The sequence below is a fragment of the Aspergillus novofumigatus genome (genome assembly GCF_002847465.1).
Source record: "Aspergillus novofumigatus IBT 16806 chromosome Unknown P174scaffold_4, whole genome shotgun sequence".
NCBI classification, from domain to species: Eukaryota; Fungi; Ascomycota; class Eurotiomycetes; order Eurotiales; family Aspergillaceae; genus Aspergillus; species Aspergillus novofumigatus.
In genome coordinates this window covers 1,278,275-1,303,242 of record NW_020194277.1, presented here as the reverse complement: position 1 = coordinate 1,303,242, position 24,968 = coordinate 1,278,275, and the positions used below count along the sequence as shown (strand labels likewise).

The window sequence follows — 24,968 nt, the reverse complement described above, 5'->3', positions numbered from 1 at the left end:
AGATTCACTTAAGCGGACATAAGAATGTGAATTGCAGACTTTGCTATTTCGATATCAAAAATTGCGCTAAGAACTGCAAGCAATTTCTGATACCGTAAATGACGTTGGCGGAGTGACTTTACGATAAGAACTCGATCAGAGATCAGATCCTCTTCTTCCCACCACACATGACATGAATTTATTACCATCATCACGGGCATGTCCTGCCCTCCGACATCCTACATTGTAATGCCAGGCGATTTCGACAATAGCAGCGACTACGGATCCGACTTTACCCCGGATGAAGAAGAACTGCTGAACGATCTGCTCGCCAAAGTCGCCACAGAACACGCGACCGCCCAGGCTTCTGCTACCGCGACGGCGACAGCGGCGGCAACGACAACGACAGCCTCGAAAACCGTACAGGCAACCGTCACTGCCGTCGCTGATGTTGAAGATTATGCTGAAAGTCCAGCAAGTCAACGAGTGCCTAACGTGCTGGGCCGTGAAAAGCCCGGTTTTCTATGGCGGAAGCGCAACACCTGGCAGGTCTCGACGTCTGCTGGGGCAAGGGCAGATCAGATCTCGGGCCACGTTTGCGCCGCGTCTGGTGAGGATTATTTCTTGATTCCTTGCAATTTTCTTTGTGTCTTTTCGTGTAATGAGGCTGAGTAGGCGGCTGACGGTTGATTTCAAGCGTTTAGTGGAGCATCCGGATTCCATCGAAGGCCGCGAAAGACAACGCGAGAGAGACGTAGCCCGTGAACGGGAATCGATCGGTGACTCGAGAACGAGTCCAGCGCCTGACCTTCGATCACCTATTGAGCGATTCAGAAAGCCACCCAACAAGGCCTTTTCCGTTACGGATCTGATCTCTCCTGCATGGTGCGAGCTACAGTACTGGTATACCTTGACCAAGCATGGGAGAAAAAGGAGAACGCCTGCTATGAAGCAGGGGAGTACTATTCACAAAACTCTCGAGGATGAGGTACACACGACTGTTCCTGTGGAAATCACAACCAAGGAAGATGCGTTGGCCTTGAGGCTGTGGAATGTCGTACAAGGCTTACGGACACTGCGAGAATATGGTCTCACTCGGGAGCTAGAGGTCTGGGGTCTTGTGGATGGTGAGCTGGTTAATGGAGTCATTGACCAGCTCTCGTATGAGTGTCCGGACCCCGAGCTTGAGGCGACAGCCCCCAAATACTACGCCGATGTGGAGGCCTCGAGGGCGGTAATGCCCGAGTATCAGATGTCTCTGACAGATTACCTGCTAGCTCCCTCACAGGGCGGGAAGAGGCTGTCAGAAATGACGTGGAAGGATGAGCCTGATGAGCCTGTCGAGGATGCTCCCAGCACCCAATTGTCCGAAGCCGTCAACATCCCTCGAGTCTATCTCACGGACATCAAAACGCGAGCCAGCGGCTCCGTACCCACCGTCAAGAGCACGTCGTTTCGACCCACGCTGCTCCAGCTCCAAATTTACTACCACATGCTGAACCGTCTCACCACCACCGATGAGGTGTCCATCGAGACGCTCGCCTCTCGCTACGACTTAGATCCCAATCGTACTTTCACCGACGCTTTTATCGCCGAAGTTGGCGGCCTGAATGATCAATTCTTCGACGCTCTTTCAGGCTCCGAATTCGATCCAGACTTCATCCCCTCTCCGGAAGATGCGGCACGCAGACCGTCCATCCGGTCACCGGGATCCCTCCCCTCCGCAAGCCAGGACTCAACCAGTATCCTCCTCGAACACAATAACCTGTCCAGTCTCTGGAAATTTATGAAAGACCAACTTCGCCTTACTTTCCTTCCCTCGCCGCAACCTTCCGTCTCCGTTGCGCCCTCTATCCCCTCGGAATTCCAGCCGAGCATGCTGGAACCATATCCCACGATCATATCTCCTCTCCTGACAGCTCGCTATCTCTCTTCCGCACCCACGGCAGACCTCCACACCCGTGTCCTGGGCAGCCGTAGCTTTCTTTTCGATCCAACCTCCATGTCATCCTATCTCTCCGATCAGATGGACTGGTGGCGCGGTAATCGTGGCCCGCGCGGCGTCGAGATCATGGAAGCATGGAAGTGCCGCATATGCGAGTTCCGCGAGGAATGCTCCTGGCGACAGGAGCGGGAATGGAGCATGGCGAGACGGAAAAGGGGCCAGAAGAGTCTGGGTGCTGTGTGAATCATACAGTGTGCAGCTCTACTTGGATTTTGGTGACATCTGGCATAGACTTGCATTTGGAGTACGTTCTCTGCTGGGCCTGTTTAGCGATAGATTACTAGAATAAGTGTATATAGCATCACTAATAAAATATTTCATGGAGCGTATCAAATACGGCAGTATTCAAGAAATGCAGATGGGCCGTAAGGTAACATCTATTAAAAGAATCAAAAAGGATAACTTCGAACCTCATCCTCCTTGTCCAAATCCAGGCCCGCAGCGACCTGCTCCGCATGCTTCTGATCCAGATACTCCAGCAGCACCTCCTCGTACTTCTCCCGCCCCTTGTACCGCGACACATCCGCATCCCAACTCCGAATTGCAGACGCAAGCCGACCAGGCACATACGGCTCCTTGGCAATCTCCGTGATCGGCTCAAAGTACGTCCGGATCGTAAACACCACCGCCCCGGACCGCGGCAGCCGGCGCAGACTCTGCCTCTCCGACCGGAAGTAATGATGCTCGATGGCCTTGTTCTTCTGCGCGGTGTTCCACGAGACGACGGGCGCGTCCTCGGAGCCGATACTATGCGACCAGGCGAGCCCGTCGTCAACCTGGATGAAGTAGTTGTTGCGGAGTACGGGGTCTTCAGGCCGAATGCGGCGGAAGAAGTTCATCATGCCCTTTTCGAGCTTCGTTCGGAAGCCCGGGACGTCGCCCGAGGTGTGGATTTCGGAGAGGTGCATCCCGAATTTGTCTTCGAGGCGCCAGAACCCGGCGAGCAGGATCGCGCCCGCGAGCAGGTAGTACTCGCCGTCTGGCTTTTCGAACATGAGCGCCAGGTCGTCTTGGATGAGCCGCGCGCAGGTCGTCATGGGGTCTTCGGGGAGGGGGCGCTGGGTGATGTTGAATGATTCGCCGGTGATGGTGTTGGCCATGCCTGTTGCGGTTCTGCGGAACATGGAGGGGTATCTTTCGGGGAGGTAGGAGGTACTATATTGTATTAAATTGTAAGGTTGCGTTATGCTGTCTGGGTAAAGGGTGTTGGCACGCACAGCTCTTCCAGCAGCTCAATCGCACCGTCCATCGCCTCCGGTGCGGTCCTGCAGCATTTCGCTCCCCTCTCCTTGATGCGACGTGCTTTGTCGGCATGATACCGTAGGTAGTGATTGTCCAGCTCTAGAGCTTCTGTCAGCGTCTATGAGGCCATGGGTTTGATATGGGGAGATGTCTTACCGATCCATTCATCCCACTTCATGCTTCTCAACCCCATAGTGATGAAATACTTCCTGTGTTCATCAGCCGTGGGAATCTAGGACTACATCCGAGGCGACTCACGGGCCATATCTGAATGGTCGATATGGGATCGGCTTGGTCGCATGGACATCCCAGTCTGGATATGGAGAGGCGGTCGGCCTCTTGAAGTCTGAGGGTATCCATTCTGCAGAGAGACAGTGAGTGTGAGTCAAGAGCTTCGAATGTCTACAGACGTGTCTTACCTCCGGGTTTTCTGTTTGGCTTTTGAATCAGTGATGTCGAAGACGATTTCCTCCCGAGATCTTGAGCTGATGCTGATCTTCTGTCGCTTCCTTTCTTCGGGAAGCGAAGCACAGAAGTAGCAAGCCAGATCAAGGTTGCTACCAAACATAGAGATGCTGCATGTTTGACGTGAAGCTGGCCGAGTTGCACAAGTTCAGGAAGCATGATTTCATTTCTCTTCTAAAAGTTCAAGAGGAGGGGAAACTTGAATTCCTATGTGACCGTGTATCACAGAGACAATTGTTATTATATGAAGACGAGACAACTGAACAGATAAAGAGTCCCCCGCCACTCCATATTCGTATGCACATTGTCCAGCTCAATAAAGGCGACTCGCTTGACAGTACAAGGATGATTTCCATTTGCGTTAATCCGATGCGACCATCAACTGGCCAAACACAGAGCTTGTCCGTAAACTGTAAGTCTGCACGGGTGTCATCCGTGCGGAGAGATATCTTATCTCTATTTGCCTTCAGGGTTGGGGTCACGCAAGGGATTTCTTATCCAAATCAGGTAAGGTCATAGTGCCGCCTGTGGTTCTCTTGACCACGCGGTGTCTCGCCTGCGAGATCGCATTTGGTGCACGAACTTGGGTAATGGCTCGAGAATTATGTACACTAAAAAGAGATAGTGGTGATATCAGGCCGTCTACTTTAACTCTGATTTGGCGTTCCGCCGACGGAGAAGACAGTATTGCCCCCAGCTTCTGCGGAAACGAGCCGGCAACATAGGGAAATCAGGAACCCAAATCAACCGACCTAGCGCGCTTGACTGGGACGTGTCAAGGAAGTCCTTGCAGGTTATTGTCTCCCATTCTGATTCATCATGCACATAGTCAGGCTCAAGTTCCGTGGCAGCTCGTCCTGGGAAGGATGAGTCCACCAAATATGAGCACCGAGAGATATCGACCTGGTTCGTGTCAGCTTCGGAATAAAGTTAAGATGCGACAATCGTCACTCACGTATTTACTAAGATCTTCTTCATTCCGATCGTTCATACCGGCAGGGATTTGCGAGGTGCCTTGTATGAGACCCGAATAGCTTGGGGCATCCGGAAATTCGCCAGGAAGCAATCCTCGAAATTCACTCTTGACAAATTTCGCACGCATTCCGTTTGGAAGAAAGTATGATGATGGGAATCGATACCACTCTTTGCCGAAGCACACAAAGCCACCGGATTGTGCCGTTTCCAACTGTTGCAGCGGCTCCATCACCTTTAGGGGTGCATTGTACGCCGTGATCATACCAAGAGTTCGCAGTAGGCCGGCATTAATAGCCATAAGAATTACAGCCATCACCATGGTCAGTTTGACCTTCGGTGACAATCGTCCAATGATCTCTTTGGGGTTACTTGACCCGACGTAAGAGAGGATCATGTGAAAGGAGATGGCTGCATTGAGTGCAAGGAAAGGGTAGGCGGGATACATGAACCTCTCCTCTTTGTGAGGCTGGACAGTGAAGATGGCCAACCACATATAAAATGGCGTCACCAGAGTGACGGTCCGTAAGAGAGTTTGGACATTGGTGGCTTGAGAACGGAATATAGCCTGAAGAACAAGTATCGGCGTAGCAGCCACGGCCAATACAAACCATATATTGAAGTTCAAAAGCAGATTTTTGATGTAGAACGTCCACGGCTCTGTACCGAAAATATCAGGCCCCGGCCTTCGCCTCCGAAGACGTTATAAGCGACAATATTCCACGGCACAACGGCGAATTTTTGGAAAAATAAGTAGTCGACCGCGATTTCGAGACCCTGTATCAGTTAGCGAGAATCACAGAAGGAGTAACCGCAAGAAACGCACCAGAATAGCGAGACATCTCATAATGCCCTTGAATATACCCACAAACAAACTTCCAAGAGAGCCGGCGATGAAGCTGATGGCGGCCTCCTCAAGGAGAAGAGGAATGATCAGAGCTCCAGCAAATGGCCAGCCCATGATTGCTCCGAGACCAAACCACATAATGCCCTGCGCCGTCTTCTGGCCACCCCTCCAATCCAGAAAAGATGCAAGACCTAGCATAGAAGTATACATGGTAAAACTAGATGGTAAGAAAGCTGCAGAGGCATGAAACATGCCCGGACTGAAAGCGACAGTGATCAGGAAGAGGAGGCCGATTCTGGGGTTCAATGTCCGACAGATTGCTGAGTATAGTTTCGTCTCGCAGGCGGCGCAGACTGCTGCCAGAACGAACCGTATAGCATAGAATTCGGATGTCTTATTACTCGAGAAGATCGACACTATTTTGCCAACCACAGCATGGGCAGAAACGTAGAGCCAGCTTCGAATTGAATAGGCGGGAGAATACTCCCACGTTTGCAGCCCGTACCCGTGGTCCAGGTAGTGCGCGGGTTCCCAGAAATTGAAGACTTCATCGCAGTCTTGTATCGGAGCGAGTGCCGCAGCGACGAAATTGGAAATAAGGAACACATATAGTGTGACGTTCAAAGGGAGATAGAAAGGAACTGGCCGGGAGCTGCGAGGAGCACGGATTGTTAGCTGAAACGCGGGAGATGCCATGTAGGTTGAGATACCGTCGCTTCGTCCTTTGAGAGCCACTTGTTGACTGGGTCTCCTTTCTGGCCGGAGCCATGTTGATTGTTCTCTTATTCGAAGAAGAACTATCAAACCTGGATGCTTGTTGATGGACTTCGCTACTCCGTAACTCCAGTACTAATATTGTGGTTGGCAATGGACAAATCATGAGAACGGACACGATAAACGATAACGGAGCTTGTTCGGCGGCCGCAGCGGCACTTTTGGCAGATCCAAAAAAAAGTGCTCCCGTGAAGTACAATCAGTTTCTTCACAAAACTACCTTGTTCAATCATCGCTTAGGATTTATTTTTTTACAGCATTCTGAGGCTTACAATGGCTGAACAGAAGCTCTCCGAACATGTTGCAGGTGCTTCAGATATCATCGATGAAGGCCCTTCGGCGAAACGGCCCTGCGTGAAGGATACGCCACCCATCGCATCGACGCCCGTGGACGATGGCAGCGATTTCTACAATACTCCCTGGACGGCACGAACACCAGTGGATAATAGCAGTGAGAACAAAGTTACTACGGACACGGATATGACTAGCGAGCCGGCAACATCATCCAAACCCGCTCCTTTAATACCAGGATTGAGTCTCATCAATGACAGTCTTCAAGACCCGCAACCCGCGAAAGAGGAGTCTGCTCCATCACAGGACATGCATAACGAAATGGCCCACGAAATGACTAGTTGGAAGGAAGTAACGGAGAAGGATACACAGAATGCGACGCAGACAACAGACCAGGTACAGACGGCGCCAGCTTCTGAAGACGCACAGCCGATGGATGTAGAACCACGCAAGCAACAGCCTGAGCAGGATGAAGCGAAAAATCAGCCCGCAGAGGAACCTCGTGTTGATGAGAATAGTACAAATGATGCAGCTCCGGGTGCTTTGCAAGATCGTGAAGCTGAAGAGGAGGAAGAGGAGCATCCCGAATGGGAGATTGATTCTTCGCCATATGAATCATCGTCTGACGATTCTACCACCGATTCTTCTGATGATAGCGATGACGACGACGAAGACTATCCGATTCTCTCGGCCGAGGAAACGGCACGGATTCTGATGATGGCAGAAAATGGCTCTGATGATGAGGGAGAAGGAAAGGGTAGATCAGGCGGCAACCTGAGGACCGCAAACGAAATACCGGAGGAAGCCCCTCCAATCCCAGAAATTACTGTCACGCCTGACATGAAGATTGTGCATCTGGGACATGTGGAATCCATCGTTGAAAACACCCTTCTTATCGCAGCCAACGTTTCCGGAGAATACCAAGTGCTCGAGTCAGGATCTCTGCTCTGCCTTGAAGATCGAACAGTTGTTGGCGTTGTATCCGAGACTTTGGGACGGGTTGAGAATCCATTGTATGCAGTTCGATTCCCCAGTGCTGCCGCTATCGAGGAGCATGGTCTCTCCAAGGGGAAGAATGTGTACTACGTTGAGGCTCATTCGACATTCGTCTTCACTCAGCCTCTGAAAGGATTGAAGGGAAGCGACGCATCGAACTTCCATGACGAAGAAGTTGGCGAGGATGAGATAGAATTCTCCGATGACGAAGCAGAGGCCGAGTACAAGCGGAGATTGAAGCACAAGCGACAGGAGCGCAAGGAAGCCAGGAATGAAAACGGCGGGCCATCTAGGGCAGGAAAGGACCTCCTGGTCCTTCGAAACTTAGCCAGACTGAGCTCAACTACGACGATTCCCCGGCAGCCGAAGACGGCTACACTCCGCTTGCTCGCCCGAAGAACCTGCATGAAATGATGAGTCAACAGGAGACGCCTGTCGAGGGCGAGGGATCTTCGAGGAGTCCTGCTTTCCGTGGTGGTAGGGGTCGGGGTAGAGGCTCCGATCGTGGACGAGGCAACCGTGGCCGTGGTCCAGGAGGCTCAAGAGAAACTCGTGAGCATAGCTCATACCACGACCGTCCGTCTTACTCTCAGCAGCAGAGACCGTTCGATGCCCAGGTTCAACCCTCCAACTATAACCAGCAGCCGAGCTATCCTCCGGCTCAGCAGAATGTCTATGGCATGCCTCAGCAATTTTCTCCATTCCAACCTTTTGCTCAGCAGCCTCAGCAAGCATTTCCTCAAGGCGCTTCACCGACCCAATTCAACTTCCAAATGCCTTTCCAACAAGCTTATCAGCAGCCGAATCCCTACCAAAATTTCCCTGCCATCAACCCTCTATTTTTAGCTGCAATGCAACAGCAGCAGCAGCAGCAGCAGCAACAACAACAACAACAGCAGCCACAACAACATACGTCCGGACAACCTCAGGTGCCGAATCCTACTATGAATTTCGATCAGGTCAAGGCTCAATTGGATCTTTTGCGACAGCTGAGCAACGCGAATCAGGGGCCGCCGCGCTCATAATAATTTGATCCTCTACCGCTTCTTATTCTTCTTGGGCTATGGACGGTATCAGGGTTTGCATAATGAATTTTGCATTGGGTTGGGATTCAAAAGTTACCTTATAAAATTGTTTGTTCCTTGGGTGTTTGTCGAATGTACAGGACGGTTGCTCTGGATGGTTATAGCTCATCATGATGTTGCTTTACTTCTAAATTACAATGCTTTCAATAGATCACATCTCTGTCATGGGTGCCTTCGAAAGAAGACTAGAATCGATAGCTTCAGCCGTTTACACTTCCTTGGGCTTCGCACTTTTTGCCAAAACCCAAAAATTCTCCATCTTTGCTCGAGCCAAAACGTCCTTCGCTTGCGAGTCTGTCTCACAAACACGAGCACCCAACCATTTCCTGAATGAACGAGCTTTAGCTTGGCCTTCCCATAGGAGGCTGCATGTGTTGGAGCTGAGATCCTTCAATGCGCCGGTTTTCTCGTCTTCTGCTGACAGCCACGAGGCAGAGGCTTCGCGATTGCCTTCTCGCACCCCGTTTGGCCCCGCGTTCTCTGTCCAGTCAATCCGATTCAACATTAATTTCCTGTAATTGGTGATAGAGTGGGCACCTCCCTCTACAATGACCAGATTGAACCGAGGGTGCATGATGCAGACGCCAGTGAGCGCGTTCTGTTCGGCATTCTTGCTGACTTTAAAACGATGGCGCCCATTTGCAAGACTGTCAATTCGGTATACGGAGACATAGATACCCATTTCAGCATCTTTCTCCTGTTGCTGGGCAATTTTCTCTCGCCTTTGCTCCTTTGTCAATTTCCGAGCCTCATTTGTAGTCTCGTGCTTTTCGCGACGCTCTGCAATCTCTCGGGTCACACGTGCCTCGACTGCAGTAGGGTCTTTGACAGCCTCTTCGCCCAGAACCCGCATGAGATTAGATTTCTTGACCTTTGGCGGAGGAGCCGGTTCGAGACCCAATCGGATCTTCGCTTGTTGCTCTTTGAGATCGGCCATTCGTCGCTGACGCCGAATCTTTGCCTGTTCCTTCGGTGTAAGATACATCGGCTTTTGTCCTGGCATATGCTTCTCTTGAGGAGGCTCGAGAAGAACCGGATGCTGCACGTAGGGAGTGACGATAGAATCAGGTGTGTCGATCTTGAGATTGCGTTCGTCATCGATAGCAGAGTAATCGTTGCCATTCACCAAACCCTCGTCCCACCATTCGATGGCCGGAGGCGCAGGCACAAGAAATGCTTTCTCGACATCCAGATCCTCATCAATACCAGCCTGTCGTGCTCTTTCTGCGATGCGCCTTTTCATATCCTCCAGTAGGGCTTGCCGACGTAGAGCTGCCGCCTGCTGGATGTATTTGCCCTTCTGATTGAATATCAGTTGCCGGGATTGTCTCGGCTTCGCGATAGTAGCTTTAGGACCGAGGCTTGGATCAAAGTAGGGATTACTCTTGATCTCTTCGAGCGAAGGCCCTGACAAATCGAGTCCAGCCCGATCCTTCGTGCCAGGCAGTGGAGAGTCAGTCCGATGGCCTGTCCCGAACTTGGACTGAGCTGACTGCCGTCCTTTACCACTTCGAAACTCTGTAGTGTCTGAGAGAAGCGCAGGATGAAGGCCAACATCCAGGCCGCCGCGGGCCCGTGACGGACCATCGTCGTCGTCGAAGGGAGGAGGTGGTGGAGGTGGAACAGGAGTCCGTTGCTGAGCAGCCGCGTTGGCACGTCCGGTAGCTGCTGCAACTCTCGCTTTCATTTGTTCTAGCTTCGACATTGCTGAGGTAGCGGGAGGAGGAGTAGGACTTGGGTTTTGAGCTGCTGGTGTGAGCGCTGGAGCTCCGCCTCTGGCGGCCTGAAGTCTGGCGCGCACGGCCTCTGCCTTCGCTCTCGCTTCCGCCACCATCTTCTCGATGTCCACCTTGCCGGCGGCAGCGTTGCCTCCTTGAGCTGGCAACGGCGAGCCATCGTTGGAACGAGTTCTTTTCTGTGCGTTATTGTCTTCATCCTCGGGACGAGGCCGCTTCAGCATGTTGCCAGACACGTCCGCCATGACTCAACCAGACTAACCACGGTCCACTCACCCACGAATGACAGAGGAATGATATATGAGAGCTGACAAGACGAACGTCACAACTCCCGGAATGTAGCTACTTGGACAGGGAGGTGGTACAGGTAGAATGGATGGACGGTAGTGGATAATTATGATGCGGAACAAATCAATCGTAGATCACGGGGTGAGCATGAGTGGACCGCTTGGCGGTAGGGCACGGCAGAAAAAAGTTCTTGGAGTCAACTTTTTTGCAGCATCACCGCCGAACGAATCCGCCATTTATTTCTCAAGGCCAGCAGCCAAAGAAAATCGCACTGCCAGCGATTTCTGTCGCTCAAGGAGCTGCAGGTAATCATGGCGACGTTCGCACGGCCTGTGGCCTCGTCAATTTCGGGTATTGAATTCGGAGTCTATTCGGATGAAGATATCAAGTCCATTTCCGTAAAGCGAATTCACAATACCCCGACTTTGGATTCTTTTAATAATCCTGTCCCTGGTGGTTTATACGATCCGGCTCTGGGTGCTTGGGGAGATCATGTGTAAGTCCAACACTTATGCTCCTTCTACGAGACCTTTCGCTGGTTATCGCTACTTCGGACTTCTTTTTCGCTGACCGCATTTAGCTGCACGACCTGCCGTCAGAATTCGTGGTCTTGTACTGGCCATCCTGGACATATTGAGCTTCCTGTTCGCGTTTACAATGTCACTTTCTTCGATCAGTTATACCGACTACTTAGAGCGCAATGTGTCTACTGCCATCGTTTCCAAATGGCCCGAGTTCAGATCAACGCCTATGTGTGCAAGCTACGACTCCTACAATACGGACTAGTCGACGAAGTTGAGGCCATAGAGGCGATGGGGACTGGTCAAGGAAACAAGAAGAAGTCTGCAAAGGACGCCGAGGATTCAGGCAGCGAGGAAGAAGACGATGATGACCTCGTCGCTCGCAGGAATGCATACGTCAAGAAGGTGATTCGGGAGGCACATGCGACCGGCAGACTGAAGGGTATTATGTCTGGTGCGAAGAATCCCATGGCTGCGGAGCAGAGACGCACTTTGGTCAAGCAGTTCTTCAAGGATCTCGTCGGCATCAAAAAATGCTGCAGCTGCAGCGGGTATGTTATGTCGTTATCACTCTTCCCATGCTATTTTGCTGATGATGGGCAAAAGAATTTCACCCAGTTACCGGAGAGATCGTTTTTCGAAGATTTTCCGAAAGCCTCTGCCCGAGAAGTCCAGATTAGCTATGGTACAGGCCGGATTCCAAGCGCCGAACTCCCTCATTCTTCTCCAGCAGGCCAAGAAGTTTGATATGAAGGCAAAAGAGTCCATGGCCAATGGCATTTCTGATACGGCTAGTGCAGCTTCTGAATCACATGGCGCTGAGGAAGAAGTCGCTCGCGGCAATGCCGTCGTTGCACAAGCCGAAAGCAAGAAGTCAGCAGCTGGCGATGCTGGACAATATATGCCTTCGCCAGAAGTGCATGCTGCCATGGTACTGCTCTTCGAGAAGGAGAAAGAGATTCTGAGCCTTATATACAACTCTCGGCCGCTTCCCAAAAAGGAAGCTAAAGTCAGCCCGGACATGTTCTTTATCAAGAACATCTTGGTGCCACCGAATAAATATCGACCAGCTGCCCCTCAAGGACCCGGTGAGATTATGGAAGCACAACAAAACACCCCGTTCACCCAAATTCTGAAGAACTGTGACATCATCAATCAGATCAGCAAGGAAAGACAGAATGCTGGTGCCGATTCAGTCACTCGAATGCGTGATTACCGCGACCTCCTTCATGCTATCGTACAGCTCCAAGATACTGTCAACGGGTTGATTGACAAGGAGAGAGGGGCATCGGGCCCGGCAGCAGGCCAGGCCGCCAACGGTATCAAGCAGATCTTGGAAAAGAAGGAGGGTCTGTTCAGAAAGAACATGATGGGCAAACGTGTCAATTTTGCTGCTCGGAGTGTCATTTCTCCCGATCCCAATATTGAAACGAACGAGATTGGTGTTCCACTGGTCTTCGCGAAAAAGCTCACTTATCCAGAGCCTGTGACGAATCACAACTTCTGGGAAATGAAGCAGGCAGTCATCAATGGTCCAGACAAATATCCGGGTGCCACTGCGATTGAAAACGAATTGGGCCAAGTGACCAACCTGAAATTCAAGAGTCTTGATGAGCGAACAGCTTTGGCCAATCAGTTACTGGCACCGTCGAATTGGCGTATGAAGGGAGCACGTAACAAGAAGGTCTACCGTCACCTTACCACTGGTGATGTCGTCCTCATGAACCGCCAGCCTACGCTTCACAAACCGTCCATCATGGGTCATAAGGCTCGTGTGCTGGCAAATGAGAGAGTCATTCGGATGCACTACGCTAATTGTAACACCTACAATGCCGACTTCGATGGTGACGAAATGAATATGCATTTCCCTCAAAACGAACTTGCTCGAGCTGAAGCTATGATGCTTGCAGATGCCGACCACCAGTATCTTGTGGCGACATCTGGCAAGCCTTTGAGAGGTTTGATTCAAGATCACATCTCGATGGGAACGTGGTTCACATGTCGAGACGCGTTTTTCGACGAGGAGGATTATCATGAGTTGCTCTACAGCTGTCTCAGACCTGAGAACTCTCATACAATCACAGAACGGATTCAGCTTGTGGAGCCTACTCTGTTGAAACCGAAGCGTCTCTGGACTGGAAAGCAAGTGATTACGACAATTCTCAAAAACATCATGCCTCCGGGAAGAGCGGGTCTCAACCTGAAGAGCAAGTCTTCCACTCCTGGAGACCGATGGGGCGAGGGCAATGAGGAAGGCACTGTAATCTTCAAAGACGGCGAGATGCTGTGTGGTATTCTCGACAAGAAGCAAATCGGCCCTACGGCTGGCGGTCTTATCGATGCCATCCATGAGGTCTACGGCCACACCATTGCCGGACGGCTGATCAGTATTCTCGGACGGCTCTTGACAAGATATCTGAACATGCGTGCATTCACTTGCGGTATCGATGATCTTCGATTGACCAAGGAAGGTGATCGTCTCCGTAAAGAGAAGCTTAGTCAAGCTGCCAGCATCGGTCGGGAGGTCGCTCTTAAGTACGTGACCCTGGACCAAACCACAGTCCCTGATCAAGATGCCGAACTGCGCCGAAGATTGGAAGACGTTCTTCGGGACGATGATAAGCAAAGTGGTTTGGATAGTGTCTCGAACGCTCGGACGGCTAAGCTCTCTACCGAGATCACTCAGGCCTGCCTTCCAAATGGCTTGGCCAAGCCTTTCCCGTGGAATCAGATGCAGTCTATGACTATTTCTGGAGCTAAGGGTTCAGGTGTCAACGCGAACCTGATTTCTTGCAACCTGGGACAACAGGTTTTGGAAGGTCGACGTGTACCTGTTATGATCAGTGGCAAGACGTTGCCGTCCTTCAGGGCCTTTGATACTCACCCTATGGCCGGTGGTTATGTCTGCGGCCGTTTCTTGACTGGCATCAAGCCTCAGGAGTACTACTTCCATGCTATGGCCGGTCGAGAAGGTCTTATTGATACTGCCGTCAAAACTTCTAGATCTGGATATCTGCAGCGTTGTCTGATCAAGGGTATGGAAGGTCTGAGAGCCGAGTACGATACATCTGTCCGCGAGTCTTCAGACGGTTCCATCGTTCAATTCTTGTACGGAGAGGATGGACTTGATATCACAAAGCAAGTGCACCTCAAGGACTTCGATTTCCTGACTTCGAATTATGTCTCTATCATGCAGTCTGTCAACCTTACAAGCGACTTCCATAACCTGGAGAAGGATGAGGTGACAGCCTGGCACAAGGATGCCATGAAGAAGGTCCGCAAGACAGGAAAGGTCGACGCTATGGACCCGGTGCTGTCTGTCTACCACCCTGGAGGTAACCTGGGTAGTACATCCGAAGCATTCTCGCAGGCACTCAAGAAGGTATGGGACATCTGCTACCATTCTCATTCCACATATTGGAGACTAACGAAAGCTGCAGTACGAGGACGCCAACCCTGACAAACTTCTTCGAGACAAGAAGAAGAATATCGACGGTCTCATCAGTAAGAAGGCATTCAATACTTTGATGAACATGAAGTATCTCAAGTCTGTTGTCGATCCTGGCGAAGCAGTCGGTATCGTTGCGAGTCAGTCTATTGGAGAGCCGTCAACCCAGATGACCCTGAACACCTTCCACTTGGCTGGCCACTCGGCAAAGAACGTGACGCTGGGTATTCCCCGTCTGCGTGAAATTGTCATGACTGCAAGCGCTCACATCATGACGCCTACGATGACGCTGATCTTGAACGAAGAATTGTCGAAGGAACATTCGGAGAGGTTTGCAAAGGCCATCAGCAAGCTCAGTATTGCGGAGGTGATCGACAAGGTTCAAGTCAAGGAGAGAATTGCCGCAGCCGGTTCACGCTCCAAGGTCTACGACGTCGAGATTGCCTTCTTCCCAGCAGAGGAGTACACGAAAGAGTATGCGATCACAACCAAGGACGTCCAAAACACTCTGCAGAACAAGTTCATTCCCAAGCTTGTTAAGCTCACCAGAGCCGAGCTCAAGAGACGTAATGACGAAAAGTCATTGAAGAGCTTCTCGACGGCTCAGCCTGAGATTGGTGTTTCCGTGGGCGTCATCGAGGAAGGGCCGCGGGGACCCGACCGTGAGGTGGAACCCGCACAAGACGATGATGAGGATGATGAAGACGACGCCAAGCGGGCGAGGAGCGGTCAGAACCGGTCGAACCAGGTCTCGTACGAAGGTCCCGAGCAGGAAGAAATCGACATGGTCCGACAGCAGGATGCTGCAGAAGATGACGAAGATGAGGACGAAAGTGGGGAGGGCCGTCGCCAGGATTCTGATGTCGATATGGAGGACGACTCCGACGAAGAAACAGACGATGAGACGAAAGACACCAAATTGCGCGAGGAGGATATTAAGGGCAAATATGGCGAAGTCACACAGTTCAAGTTCAATCCCAGCAAGGGCACATCATGCGTTGTCCAGCTGCAGTATGACATCTCCACTCCCAAGCTCCTCCTCCTGCCTCTGGTCGAAGAGGCCGCTCGCAGCGCCGTCATCCAGTCTATCCCTGGCCTCGGCAACTGCACGTATGTCGAGGCGAACCCAGTCAAGGGCGAGCCCGCACATGTCATCACCGAGGGTGTCAACCTGCTCGCGATGCGCGATTACCAGGATATCATCAAACCTCACTCCATCTACACCAACTCAATCCATCACATGCTCATGCTCTACGGTGTTGAGGCCGCGCGCGCATCTATCGTGCGAGAAATGTCCGACGTTTTCCAGGGTCACAGTATCTCAGTCGACAACCGCCATCTGAATCTGATCGGTGACGTGATGACCCAGTCTGGTGGTTTCCGTGCCTTTAACCGTAATGGTCTCGTCAAGGATAGCTCGTCGCCTCTGGCCAAGATGAGTTTCGAGACTACCGTCGGTTTCCTGAAGGATGCTGTGATCGAGAGGGACTTCGATAACCTCAAGAGCCCTAGCAGCAGGATCGTGGCAGGTCGGTCTGGCATGGTTGGCACGGGCGCCTTCGACGTGCTTGCTCCTGTCGCATGATTGGGCGCTTTTGGTGCATGTCATACTATATGATTTTCGATTATTGTATATGCTTGCGTATTTCCTTGTGTATTATCCAAATCTTTTGTATGTTTGATGTGTCCTACGATTCGGAGTTTGTCTCAGCGGAATCCAAGAAAAGTCTTGTTCCTTTTCCGATAGCATTTACACCGTGAGCAGATGAATAGATCAATCAATTTACTATATCAAGCTCTTGAAACGATCTAAATCAATAATGTGCAGTTCCAGTTCTAGCAGAAGGACCTAATGTACTACAGGTAGTATACACCGAAAACCCCGTGGTATCATAATCCAGTATCCCATATATACAAAAATCCGCTTCAAAGGTCTCAGAGTTGTTTTTGGCAGAAGAAAATGATGTATGCGCCCAACCCAATTTACTGTGCATCCAACATCATGAGGTCTTCGTCTATATCGTCATCAAATTCGTCCGCAGCGGCAGCAGCACCATTATGAGTGCCGTTCGTGGCCTGTCCATTGGCGGCCGCTTCTCTGCGCACTCTTTCTTCCTCCAGCATCTGCTTTTCGCGATGCCGTTCTATGTCAGCCAAGCTCCATGTAGATATTCCTTCTTGATCCTTGGCCTTGAATGGCTGGGCCATTGTACGCAAGAAGTTCTTCGCAGTAGCCACAGCCATATCCGTACTCAGGTTTGTTTCACTTTCCAGCATGGCCTGACTGATCCACTTGGGTAATTGGTTCCTTTTTTTCTGGAATCGACGGTCAGCTAGCACCATGACTCCGTAGTCGTCCTTGCCACGCAAGACACGACCCAGGCACTGCGCTGCGTGTCTCATAGCGTCGAACGATAGGAAATCATTCTCCCGGATTCGATAATTCTCGCGCAGAAACTCAAGGCGGGCTTTCAAGATCCTAGATTCCGTGTACTGGAAGGGAACTCCAATACATAATACCGCACGACCGTAATGGTGGTCAAAATCGATACCTTCGGAAACCTTTCCTCGAGCGACACAGAACAAGATGGCACCACGTCCATTGCAGCATGCTGTTCGGTAGGTCTCCAAGGCGAGAGACGATTCTTGTGAATCAGGGGTCTCAACGAGAATCAATTTATAGTTCCATATTGAGTCTAGGATTCCCATCCCTTGCCACATGCTGATGATCGACTCCATGTATAGATAAGATGGAAAGAAGACAACAATACCGTCAGGTGTGATGCGTGAGAATTCCAGGACAATATTTCCGTAGTTGCGCACGACGCCAGGGTCATTTCGGATCTGGAATGAAGACGAAATCTGGGCCTGGTCTGAGCCTCGTGTCACGATCATAGGCAGGAAAGACCGGCGTGCAAGCGTCATAGTGTACGACTCTTGCAGCACAGTGGGGAAGCCGAGCATCTTCGGATACATCTCAAGCGGTGAGAGTGTTCCAGAAGTGATGATGACGGAGCTGAACCGATCAAAGACGGGCTTGATCGCAATAGCGGCGTCCAAACAAGTGAAGTGCAGTACTGGATTGGGTACCGTGGCTGTTTCCGACTCGAATGGTTCGAGAATCAACAGGAACCCCTTATCGTATGTCGAGACTAAAGTCGCGAACGTTGCAACTTCTTGTAACGGTTGATAATCCTCTATGTTAATAAGCTCTAGTGTTCGTACTAGCGAAGTAAGCCGCTCGGCGCAGAAACGTAGAGGCTTTCGCTCGATGAATGTCAGGTCTTTGACGTGTGTCAAGAATGACGGTGGCGTTTCGGATATAGTATGGGTGACTTTCATTCGAGTCTTGAGATATTCTATGAAGCGCTTGAGGAAGGCAACAAAGTGCTCCGCCCGTCGTATATTGCCTGGCACCGCTTCCTTCAGCAAGTCATCTGGTAAAACCGGATTCGCGATGAACTGGTCTTCGTCTCTCGCTTGCTCCGCTTCTCTCAAACCTTCGACGAGCTTTGAATATTCGTTTTGTAGTTTCTCTGCGTCCGAACTCTTCATCTCGGAGATTTTCCGCTCCAAGTTGTTTGCGCCCCGCGTAGCCTTCCGTAACGAGTCCTCGGTGATATCGATGCTCAGCGCTTCAATACATACGTTGTCGATGTTGTGTGCTTCATCGAATACTACTATGCAGTCCTTAGAAAGCTCTCGCGACACTCTCTCCGCGATTTTAGGGTCAAGGAGGTAATGATAGGAATAGATAATGACGTTGCAATAAGGCATCTGAACCTGTGTTAGCACGCACCGACAAGGACTTCGAACAGCATATTACCATGCGCCGTGCGGAAAAATAGGGACATTGCTTGTGTTCTTCTCCGTATTTCAAAAGTCCATCTAAAGTGAAGACGCCGGGAGGAACGAGGTTATGCGGTTCAAGGAGGTCGAGGTTCTAAAATGTCAGGAGTTTCTACCACAGTTAGGACGTCGGCGCATACCTCATGATAGATGCATAGCTCGACATCTTCGCCTCTCTCCTTCTTTTCTTTAACGAAACCGGCCGTCAAACTTCTGCATCTCGCGTCCACGACAGTGCCACTTTTCTCTCGTTTCACCGACGGATGCAGGCACAGATTTTTTCGACTGGTGAGACCTAAAGCTCGAAAATCTTCCGTATACCCCAGCTGCTGGGTGCGAAACTTCATCAGCTCCTTCAACTCAGCCAGCGCCTTTTCAATCTCGGACATTGTTCGAGAGCAGTAGATGAGCTTCCTGTGCTCCGGATAATGCTGCTGATATGCTATGATCAACGACAGTAGCGAAACGGTCTTTCCTGTGCCTGACGGCATCTCCAGCACGCAGTGACCCCCGGCGTCGAGGGTCTTTTTAAGATCACACATGTAGGCATACTGTTCGGGGTATATACGAGGATAAGGGAACAGGACGGGGAGGTCACTAATGGATAACAAGGTCTGTTAGAGGAGCTTATTGCTTCTAGTGACTGATTTAACATCTGAAGACTTACTCAATCATGAATTTCATTGTGAGAGTAGAGCGCCACCGTGGTGCTGCTGCCTGACAGAAAACGAGCTCTCTTTCTCTCATGAAAGACAGAAGCATAGTCGGACCGAAATCTGACCTTTCCTCTTTAGGCAATCGATGACACCAGCCCACGTGATCTCCTTATCGGGAGCCCGATCACCACGCCGCTTTTTGATATGGCAGTCACAGAGATCAGTGACGTTTTGCCAGGGCGATTTGGAGATGAAGCGAAGAATTTGTTCTGGACTTGGATGATTCTCTCAATTGCGGCTCATCGACTATCTAGCCACGAATATCCTCGTCCATTCACTCATTTATCCCTTATTTTACTCTCCTTTTTCATTCTTTGCGCTGTTTTTTTACTCCACTACCCCACATTACTATGAGCAAAAAGTTCAAATCGCAGGCCTCCAGCAGCCGTGCTGCTGCCAGTGCATATGGATCTTTTGGCGGATTTTCCAGTTCCTTCGCGAGTGCAGGAAGAGCCCCTTCCTCGCTCACATATGTGACCGCGCCACCAGATCTGTCGCGGATTGCGGATGCGAAGCTGGCCATTTCTTTTAAGAACTTCCTGAAGAAGGATGAAGTTACGAGAATAAAAGCATTAGATGAGATTAAAGATTATGTATCGACAGTCGAAAGTCGTGGTGCCACTCTTGACGACGGGTTCTTGGATGCTTGGGTATGGCTACAAGCTTATCTTGCAGACAGAAACTTGATGTTGATTGTATTTCGCAGATCAAAATTTATCCACGGGCCTCGATTGACATTTCCCGTAGAGTGAGGCAGACGGCTCATTCAGCTCAAGGATCCATTGCCTGTGTTGTTGGCAAAAGGATAGCCCCATATTTGCCTAAGGTGATTGGGGCATGGCTTGCAGGATTCTACGATAATGACCGACCCGTGCATCGAGCTGCCTTAGAGTCGTTCATGGAGGTGTTCACAAACGAAGAGAAAAGAAACGGAGTATGGAAAGTCTACCAGAGCTCAATTCTCGACTTTGTAGATGATGTTATTCTGCAACAGACTCCTCAAACACTGAGTGATGAAAGGACAGTGAAGCCTGATGATGCGGAGGCAAAGTATGCTCGTGTAGTAGGAACAGCTCTCCTGCTATTGAATCGAGTCATAGGTGTGTGTGTATCATTTCCCGAAATCGTTCAGCCGTGCTGACTTTATTCAGCAAATTCGACTCACGAAGATCTCCAAAAGGATCTGACCACAGTGGAGAATCTACTGAATAGCAAATCGATGTGGTCCCTCTGCTTTCATGACGATCCATTTGTTCGCAAGTCCGTCTATGTCTTGCTTAGGTCTGCTGTAGCAAAAGAACCCGAGGAGCTGGATTGGAGGATCATCAGTTCAGCTCTGATTGGCAAATCCTTGTCCATCAATCAATTGGGTTCAGCCTCCGACCTCTCTGAATCTTTGCTGGAAGTAACTTCAGCCCGACCACAATTGTGGACGGAAGATTACTCCGGAAAGACTACGTCTTCCAAGAGGCTCCTTCAATACATCCAGAAAGGCTCTCAGGGAGGCGTGGGCTCCTTCTGGTCAAATCTTCGCCAACTACTGCAGATTATACCTGCGGAAGTGCTTGCGAAAACTGATCCGCAGGCATCTACTGACGGCATGATTGGGCTATCGAGTGCAACTTTGCTGACGGAGGCGTTTCAACTTGGATTGAACTCAAGAGAAGAGCCGCGGCAGAATCAAGCTGTGGGTTGGAAGTCTTACATTGAGACCGGCATTTGGCTAGCGAGTTCACTACCGGAGAGCGATAGGGACACGTTTTTGCGCGCCAGGGTATCTCCTCTAGTCATTCAACACGTGAGAGCAGAGCAAAATGCGCCGCAATGGACGCTCCCGAATCAGAATGCTGTAGCTCTCTGCACAGAGTATTCTGTCGCGTTAGCTAAAAGCCATTATTATAACGAACTCCAGCGGCTGTGGACCGATTTAGCCGATGGTCTGCTCGAATCCGTCAAACTATCCGCTCCAGAGCAGTCAAAGGAGTTCAGATCGTCACAAGATGCTGTATGTGCGCAAGCTGGACGACTCTTTGCTCTGGAGGCTTTAGTACTTGCAAGTGTAGCCGATACTGAGTCGAAAGCTTCCGTGTCCAGCGTTCTTGGCAAGACAAACTTGCCACTTCTGGACAATTGCCTGCAAGTATTGCGCTCTCGGAATGGCAAGCCATATGCTGCTGCAGCGGTCGTTGAAGAGATGATCCGCAACGCTGCAGATATTGCAAAACAATCTCGAGAATTGGCGGATTTCGTTCAGAATGATGCTCCCGAATTGTTGTCCTCACCATCGGCTGACCGCCTCATATCAGTCATCTTGTCCTGTCGTTCTTGGGACGGATTCGGCTCTAGCTTTGAGAAAGTGGTGGAACGAGTGGCGGAATCCGAACCGGAGCAATCAAATACACATGCTGTCCAGAAGCTACTTTCAACTCTCGATCTCAAAGAAGTGCATGACAAAACAGGTCTTGACTCATTGATCAAACGGGCTTTGGACCAAGCGTGCAGAGGTAGCCGATTCCACTGGCCAATCGTGATCGCAGCACTTCAGAACCAGACATCACACGGCGAACTAACAAACTCGATTTTCTTGTTTATCGTTGATTCATTGTCTGAGCCAACAAAGGTTTTTGAAGCGCTGTATGGGCTGTCTCAGATTGCAAAATCTGTCCCGGATGCGCTTAGCAAATTTCAGGCCGGAGCCCACGGATCAAAATTGGCCGGAAAGCTTCTGTTTCTGGCAGAAACTTCTGACGAGGAAGTGACCAGTCTTGCAGAGTCAGTGCTGACAAAATTCAAAGAGATTGGGGTCGGTGAGACGAGCGCCAAGTCGAGTTTTGAGATCTTGCAGTACAATTTCGATCACGTCAATGAGGAATCTCTTTCGTAAGTTCTGAGCTGAGAATAGAAGGATATCCGGTTAAACTAACATCTTTCAAGGATTGGATCTCTGCTAAGCATAGCAGAAGAGTTGCTTCGTGCCGCTGACCCGGAGGCCCGGGCCTCCATCGCTAAAGACATCTTGCCCTCTCGTCAAACGTGGGAGACAGCCTTGCGGCCGTTCCTGGAGCTTCCTCCTCGCCCATCAACAGCTATCACAAGTCCGCTTGGCGGGACTGTTTATCTAGTAAAACCCGAGGTATCAGATACACTTAAGGAACAGTACCACACTATTCCCCGTGATTCCAGTGGTTGTTCGTCTGGGTTCCGACTCGCATATTTCACCGTTCGTGTTCTTTCATCGTTCGATATAACGGGCAATTTGTCAGCAGAGGAGCGAGAGACACTGTTTCACTTCATACCCTTGGCTTTACAGCTGATTGATGACGATTTGAGCATTGAAAATTGCAACGGTATTACTGGATTAACGCACTCAGACCAACGAGAAGAATACTTAGAGATTGTTTACGATGGCCGCAAAGTGATCAAGCAGTGGACGCGCTCAGATGACCGTCCATCTAAAAGAGATGCGGCAACCGCCTCAACAATCCTGTCCTTCTGGCAGAACAAACTCGAAGCCCTAAACAATACCTCTCCGACGGACTATCGTATTGGAGAAGCCTTTGTCAGGCTGATGAACAGCATCGACTCCGCCAACAAGAGTAAATCCACAGAGGAGATCACCAAATTTTGCAGGGAAGTGCGAAGTTCGAACGCCATTCGATCGGCATCCTGGGTGGCAATCTTACGGGAATCCATCTTAGGAAGTCCGACGGGCAACCGGCTGTGCAATGAACTGATCGCAGACTCTACGGGCTTGAAGCCTCAAGATGAGAAGAAGGAAGGTAGGTTGCTACTAGGATCATCCCTTGGTGACTCTACTGATGTGTTTCAAGGTCTCCGAAAACTGTCTTTGCTTAACCTTCTTCTTGCGGGGGAAATAAACGTGGCGTCGACCATTCCGACTCAGCGTCTAGTCTTCCTTGTCAAGCATCTCATACAATGTCTCCAGTCCGAGGACTTGCCGCTCAATATCAAAGCCGAGATCATGCATACCCTGACCTTTGTCCTTCCTTGCCTGAATGAGATATATGGATCGCATTGGGAAGACTGCATGGAAGCTCTCAGCACGGTTTGGCGCGAGACTAGCGGGGCCGATGAAGCTCTCCCCCTACTCCTTGCTTCGTTCAGGCTTTTCGCAAGCCTGAGGTCAATCGTTGCTGAAGAAGACAGCAATGATGATGTCAAAGACGCCTGGTCAGAACGCAAGACGGTCCTTTTCAACGGCTTAGCCTCAACCCTTACAAAATTTGGTGAGCTAGAATGCATCCCTCACATTGAGATGTGCAACGGACTGACTTTAAGAAGACTGCACCATTGCTTTCCATCAGCCCCGGGATGTTACCGTTGAAGTGCTATGCCGCTTGATCAAGGTGATGCCTGTCGAGAGCCTCGAAGACCCGAGTAGGATGTTCCATCTCTTGACAGCTGACAGCCGAGTTATCCAACGTGCAGCTTTTACTCTCCTGCACCGTTATATCCCATCAGTGCAAGAGCAAGTCTCATTTGATGTGGCATTATCCAAGTCTGTGGTCAGGCTTCCTGATGAGCTCATGTCTTTGCTACTTGAAGCCCCCACGATGGAATCGATCACTCTTGCGGATGGCGATGACAAGATCTGGACCAGTATAAGATCTTATTTGCTGAGCTGGAAAGTCGTATTTGACCACTTTGTCAACGCGGTATGTGTCGACACGCTTTCGAGTACACAATCAAGCTGTTGCTAATTTTCATACAATAGTCTCTCCCGCTTCAGGAGCAATATGTTGCAAGCATCAAGGACAACGATAGCCTTGGTCCCTTGTTAGAGTTCATGTTTGATTTCCTTCAGCAGTCCCACAGTAAACTGGTGGATGCTTCGAGGTTTGACATTCGCTCCTTTGAACCTGATCAATCCGAGACTCAAGAGAAAGAGATCCAGTGGCTTTTGGTTCACTTATACTTTTTGTGTTTGAAGCACCTTGGCAATATGACGAAGAACTGGTGGCTGGACACAAAGAAGCGCATAAAAGGGCCTGTTGAGGCGTGGACCGAGAGATTTGTAAGTCCTTTTTGCGATCTACTTTGCCTTGAAAAGACGGTACTGACGACTATTTGAGATCTCGCCTTTGATCATCGAAGACTCTCTCAAAGGGGTGGACGACTGGATGGCCACGCAGGATCCAAACGAAGAGCGCGCGCTTTCAGTGAAGATATCTTCCAAGACTGCGGAGATCATCGCGAGCATCCCTGTTGATGAAGAGTCGCCTCCGGTTGCGCTGTCGATCTCCCTCCCTCCAGCATATCCATTGCAGCCTGCCCTCGTTGTGGGGCGGAGCCGAGTGCTGGTCGACGAGAGGAAGTGGAAGAGCTGGCTGCTCACCATTCAGGGTGTGATCATGTTCTCCAACGGCAATCTTGTGGACGGACTGATGGCCTTCCGCAAGAACGTGCAGGGCGCCTTGAAGGGCCAGAGCGAATGTGCCATCTGTTACTCGGTGATCTCGACGGACATGCAGACGCCGAATAAGAGATGCGCCACTTGCAAGAACACCTTCCACTCGGTGTGTCTCTTCCGCTGGTTCAAGAGCAGCAACCAAAGTACCTGCCCTCTGTGCCGCAACAACTTTGTATATGTATAGATAGGATCGTGGGTTCTTACATAGCATAGACGGCGTTGCGCGGGGGTCTAGACAGATGACGATCGAAGGGATGATTGGTATAAATAAAACATTGCATGGATAGCTATTCTGCCCTTGACTCCTCCATTAATTCTGCCGG

The 24,968-nt window shown here is 50.6% G+C and overlaps 8 protein-coding genes across 8 annotated transcripts; 4 read left to right on the top strand and 4 right to left on the bottom strand.

The window, feature by feature from the left end:
* Positions 1-228: 228 nt before the first annotated feature.
* On the top strand, positions 229-2,167 carry P174DRAFT_420516 (exonuclease V; the record flags this gene model as incomplete). The annotated part of the gene is made up of 2 exons (XM_024824868.1): positions 229-589; positions 684-2,167. The coding sequence occupies 2 exons, from the start codon at positions 229-231 to the stop codon at positions 2,165-2,167; spliced, it is 1,845 nt and encodes a 614-aa protein (XP_024682538.1).
* Positions 2,168-2,373: 206 nt separating this feature from the next.
* P174DRAFT_369391 (heme-dependent oxidative N-demethylase family protein) lies at positions 2,374-3,850 on the bottom strand (the record flags this gene model as incomplete). The annotated part of the gene is made up of 5 exons (XM_024822280.1): positions 2,374-3,139; positions 3,202-3,325; positions 3,383-3,435; positions 3,485-3,587; positions 3,646-3,850. The coding sequence occupies 5 exons, from the start codon at positions 3,848-3,850 to the stop codon at positions 2,374-2,376; spliced, it is 1,251 nt and encodes a 416-aa protein (XP_024682537.1).
* Positions 3,851-4,333: 483 nt separating this feature from the next.
* On the bottom strand, positions 4,334-6,390 carry P174DRAFT_460079 (dolichyl-P-Man:Man(6)GlcNAc(2)-PP-dolichol alpha-1,2-mannosyltransferase; the record flags this gene model as incomplete). The annotated part of the gene is made up of 5 exons (XM_024829839.1): positions 4,334-4,594; positions 4,647-5,355; positions 5,388-5,440; positions 5,490-6,162; positions 6,221-6,390. 5 exons carry the CDS (start codon positions 6,388-6,390, stop codon positions 4,334-4,336), a joined length of 1,866 nt encoding a protein of 621 aa, XP_024682536.1.
* An 82-nt stretch (positions 6,391-6,472) lies between these two features.
* On the top strand, positions 6,473-8,845 carry P174DRAFT_441211 (RNA-binding snoRNP assembly protein NAF1). Its single transcript, XM_024827255.1, has 2 exons — positions 6,473-7,883; positions 7,904-8,845. The coding sequence occupies exons 1-2, from the start codon at positions 6,558-6,560 to the stop codon at positions 8,594-8,596; spliced, it is 2,019 nt and encodes a 672-aa protein (XP_024682535.1). The 5' UTR covers positions 6,473-6,557; the 3' UTR covers positions 8,597-8,845.
* P174DRAFT_441210 (U4/U6-U5 snRNP complex subunit PRP3) lies at positions 8,706-10,775 on the bottom strand. Its single transcript, XM_024827254.1, has one exon. It carries the CDS (start codon positions 10,635-10,637, stop codon positions 8,865-8,867), a length of 1,773 nt encoding a protein of 590 aa, XP_024682534.1. The 5' UTR covers positions 10,638-10,775; the 3' UTR covers positions 8,706-8,864.
* Positions 10,776-10,921: 146 nt separating this feature from the next.
* P174DRAFT_406228 (DNA-directed RNA polymerase I core subunit RPA190) lies at positions 10,922-16,451 on the top strand. Its single transcript, XM_024824096.1, has 4 exons — positions 10,922-11,176; positions 11,261-11,752; positions 11,808-14,583; positions 14,642-16,451. The coding sequence occupies exons 1-4, from the start codon at positions 10,992-10,994 to the stop codon at positions 16,232-16,234; spliced, it is 5,046 nt and encodes a 1,681-aa protein (XP_024682533.1). The 5' UTR covers positions 10,922-10,991; the 3' UTR covers positions 16,235-16,451.
* A 20-nt stretch (positions 16,452-16,471) lies between these two features.
* P174DRAFT_441208 (TFIIH/NER complex ATP-dependent 5'-3' DNA helicase subunit RAD3) lies at positions 16,472-19,212 on the bottom strand. The gene is made up of 4 exons (XM_024827253.1): positions 19,166-19,212; positions 18,639-19,095; positions 18,476-18,592; positions 16,472-18,426 (listed from the first exon to the last, which is right to left on the bottom strand). Exons 1-4 carry the CDS (start codon positions 19,180-19,182, stop codon positions 16,633-16,635), a joined length of 2,385 nt encoding a protein of 794 aa, XP_024682532.1. The 5' UTR covers positions 19,183-19,212; the 3' UTR covers positions 16,472-16,632.
* Positions 19,213-19,378: 166 nt separating this feature from the next.
* Positions 19,379-24,928, top strand: P174DRAFT_512188 (ubiquitin-protein ligase RKR1). The gene is made up of 8 exons (XM_024831859.1): positions 19,379-19,864; positions 19,921-20,314; positions 20,366-22,094; positions 22,149-22,993; positions 23,045-23,461; positions 23,517-23,890; positions 23,950-24,249; positions 24,308-24,928. The coding sequence occupies exons 1-8, from the start codon at positions 19,565-19,567 to the stop codon at positions 24,827-24,829; spliced, it is 4,881 nt and encodes a 1,626-aa protein (XP_024682531.1). The 5' UTR covers positions 19,379-19,564; the 3' UTR covers positions 24,830-24,928.
* Positions 24,929-24,968: the final 40 nt, after the last annotated feature.

Coding starts and splice junctions, on each gene's coding strand:
- P174DRAFT_441210 (XM_024827254.1), bottom strand. CDS start 10,637: ATGGCGGACGTGTCTGGCAACATGCTGAAGCGGCCTCGTCCCGAGGAT.
- P174DRAFT_441208 (XM_024827253.1), bottom strand. Junction 18,593..18,638: donor AGCTATGCATCTATCATGAG/GTATGCGCCGAC, acceptor CTGACATTTTAG/AACCTCGACCTCCTTGAACC. Junction 18,427..18,475: donor ATTTTTCCGCACGGCGCATG/GTAATATGCTGT, acceptor ACACAGGTTCAG/ATGCCTTATTGCAACGTCAT.
- P174DRAFT_441211 (XM_024827255.1), top strand. CDS start 6,558: ATGGCTGAACAGAAGCTCTCCGAACATGTTGCAGGTGCTTCAGATATC.
- P174DRAFT_512188 (XM_024831859.1), top strand. CDS start 19,565: ATGAGCAAAAAGTTCAAATCGCAGGCCTCCAGCAGCCGTGCTGCTGCC. Junction 20,315..20,365: donor GCTATTGAATCGAGTCATAG/GTGTGTGTGTAT, acceptor GACTTTATTCAG/CAAATTCGACTCACGAAGAT. Junction 23,891..23,949: donor TTGACCACTTTGTCAACGCG/GTATGTGTCGAC, acceptor TTCATACAATAG/TCTCTCCCGCTTCAGGAGCA.
- P174DRAFT_406228 (XM_024824096.1), top strand. CDS start 10,992: ATGGCGACGTTCGCACGGCCTGTGGCCTCGTCAATTTCGGGTATTGAA. Junction 11,177..11,260: donor GGTGCTTGGGGAGATCATGT/GTAAGTCCAACA, acceptor GACCGCATTTAG/CTGCACGACCTGCCGTCAGA. Junction 11,753..11,807: donor AAATGCTGCAGCTGCAGCGG/GTATGTTATGTC, acceptor GATGGGCAAAAG/AATTTCACCCAGTTACCGGA.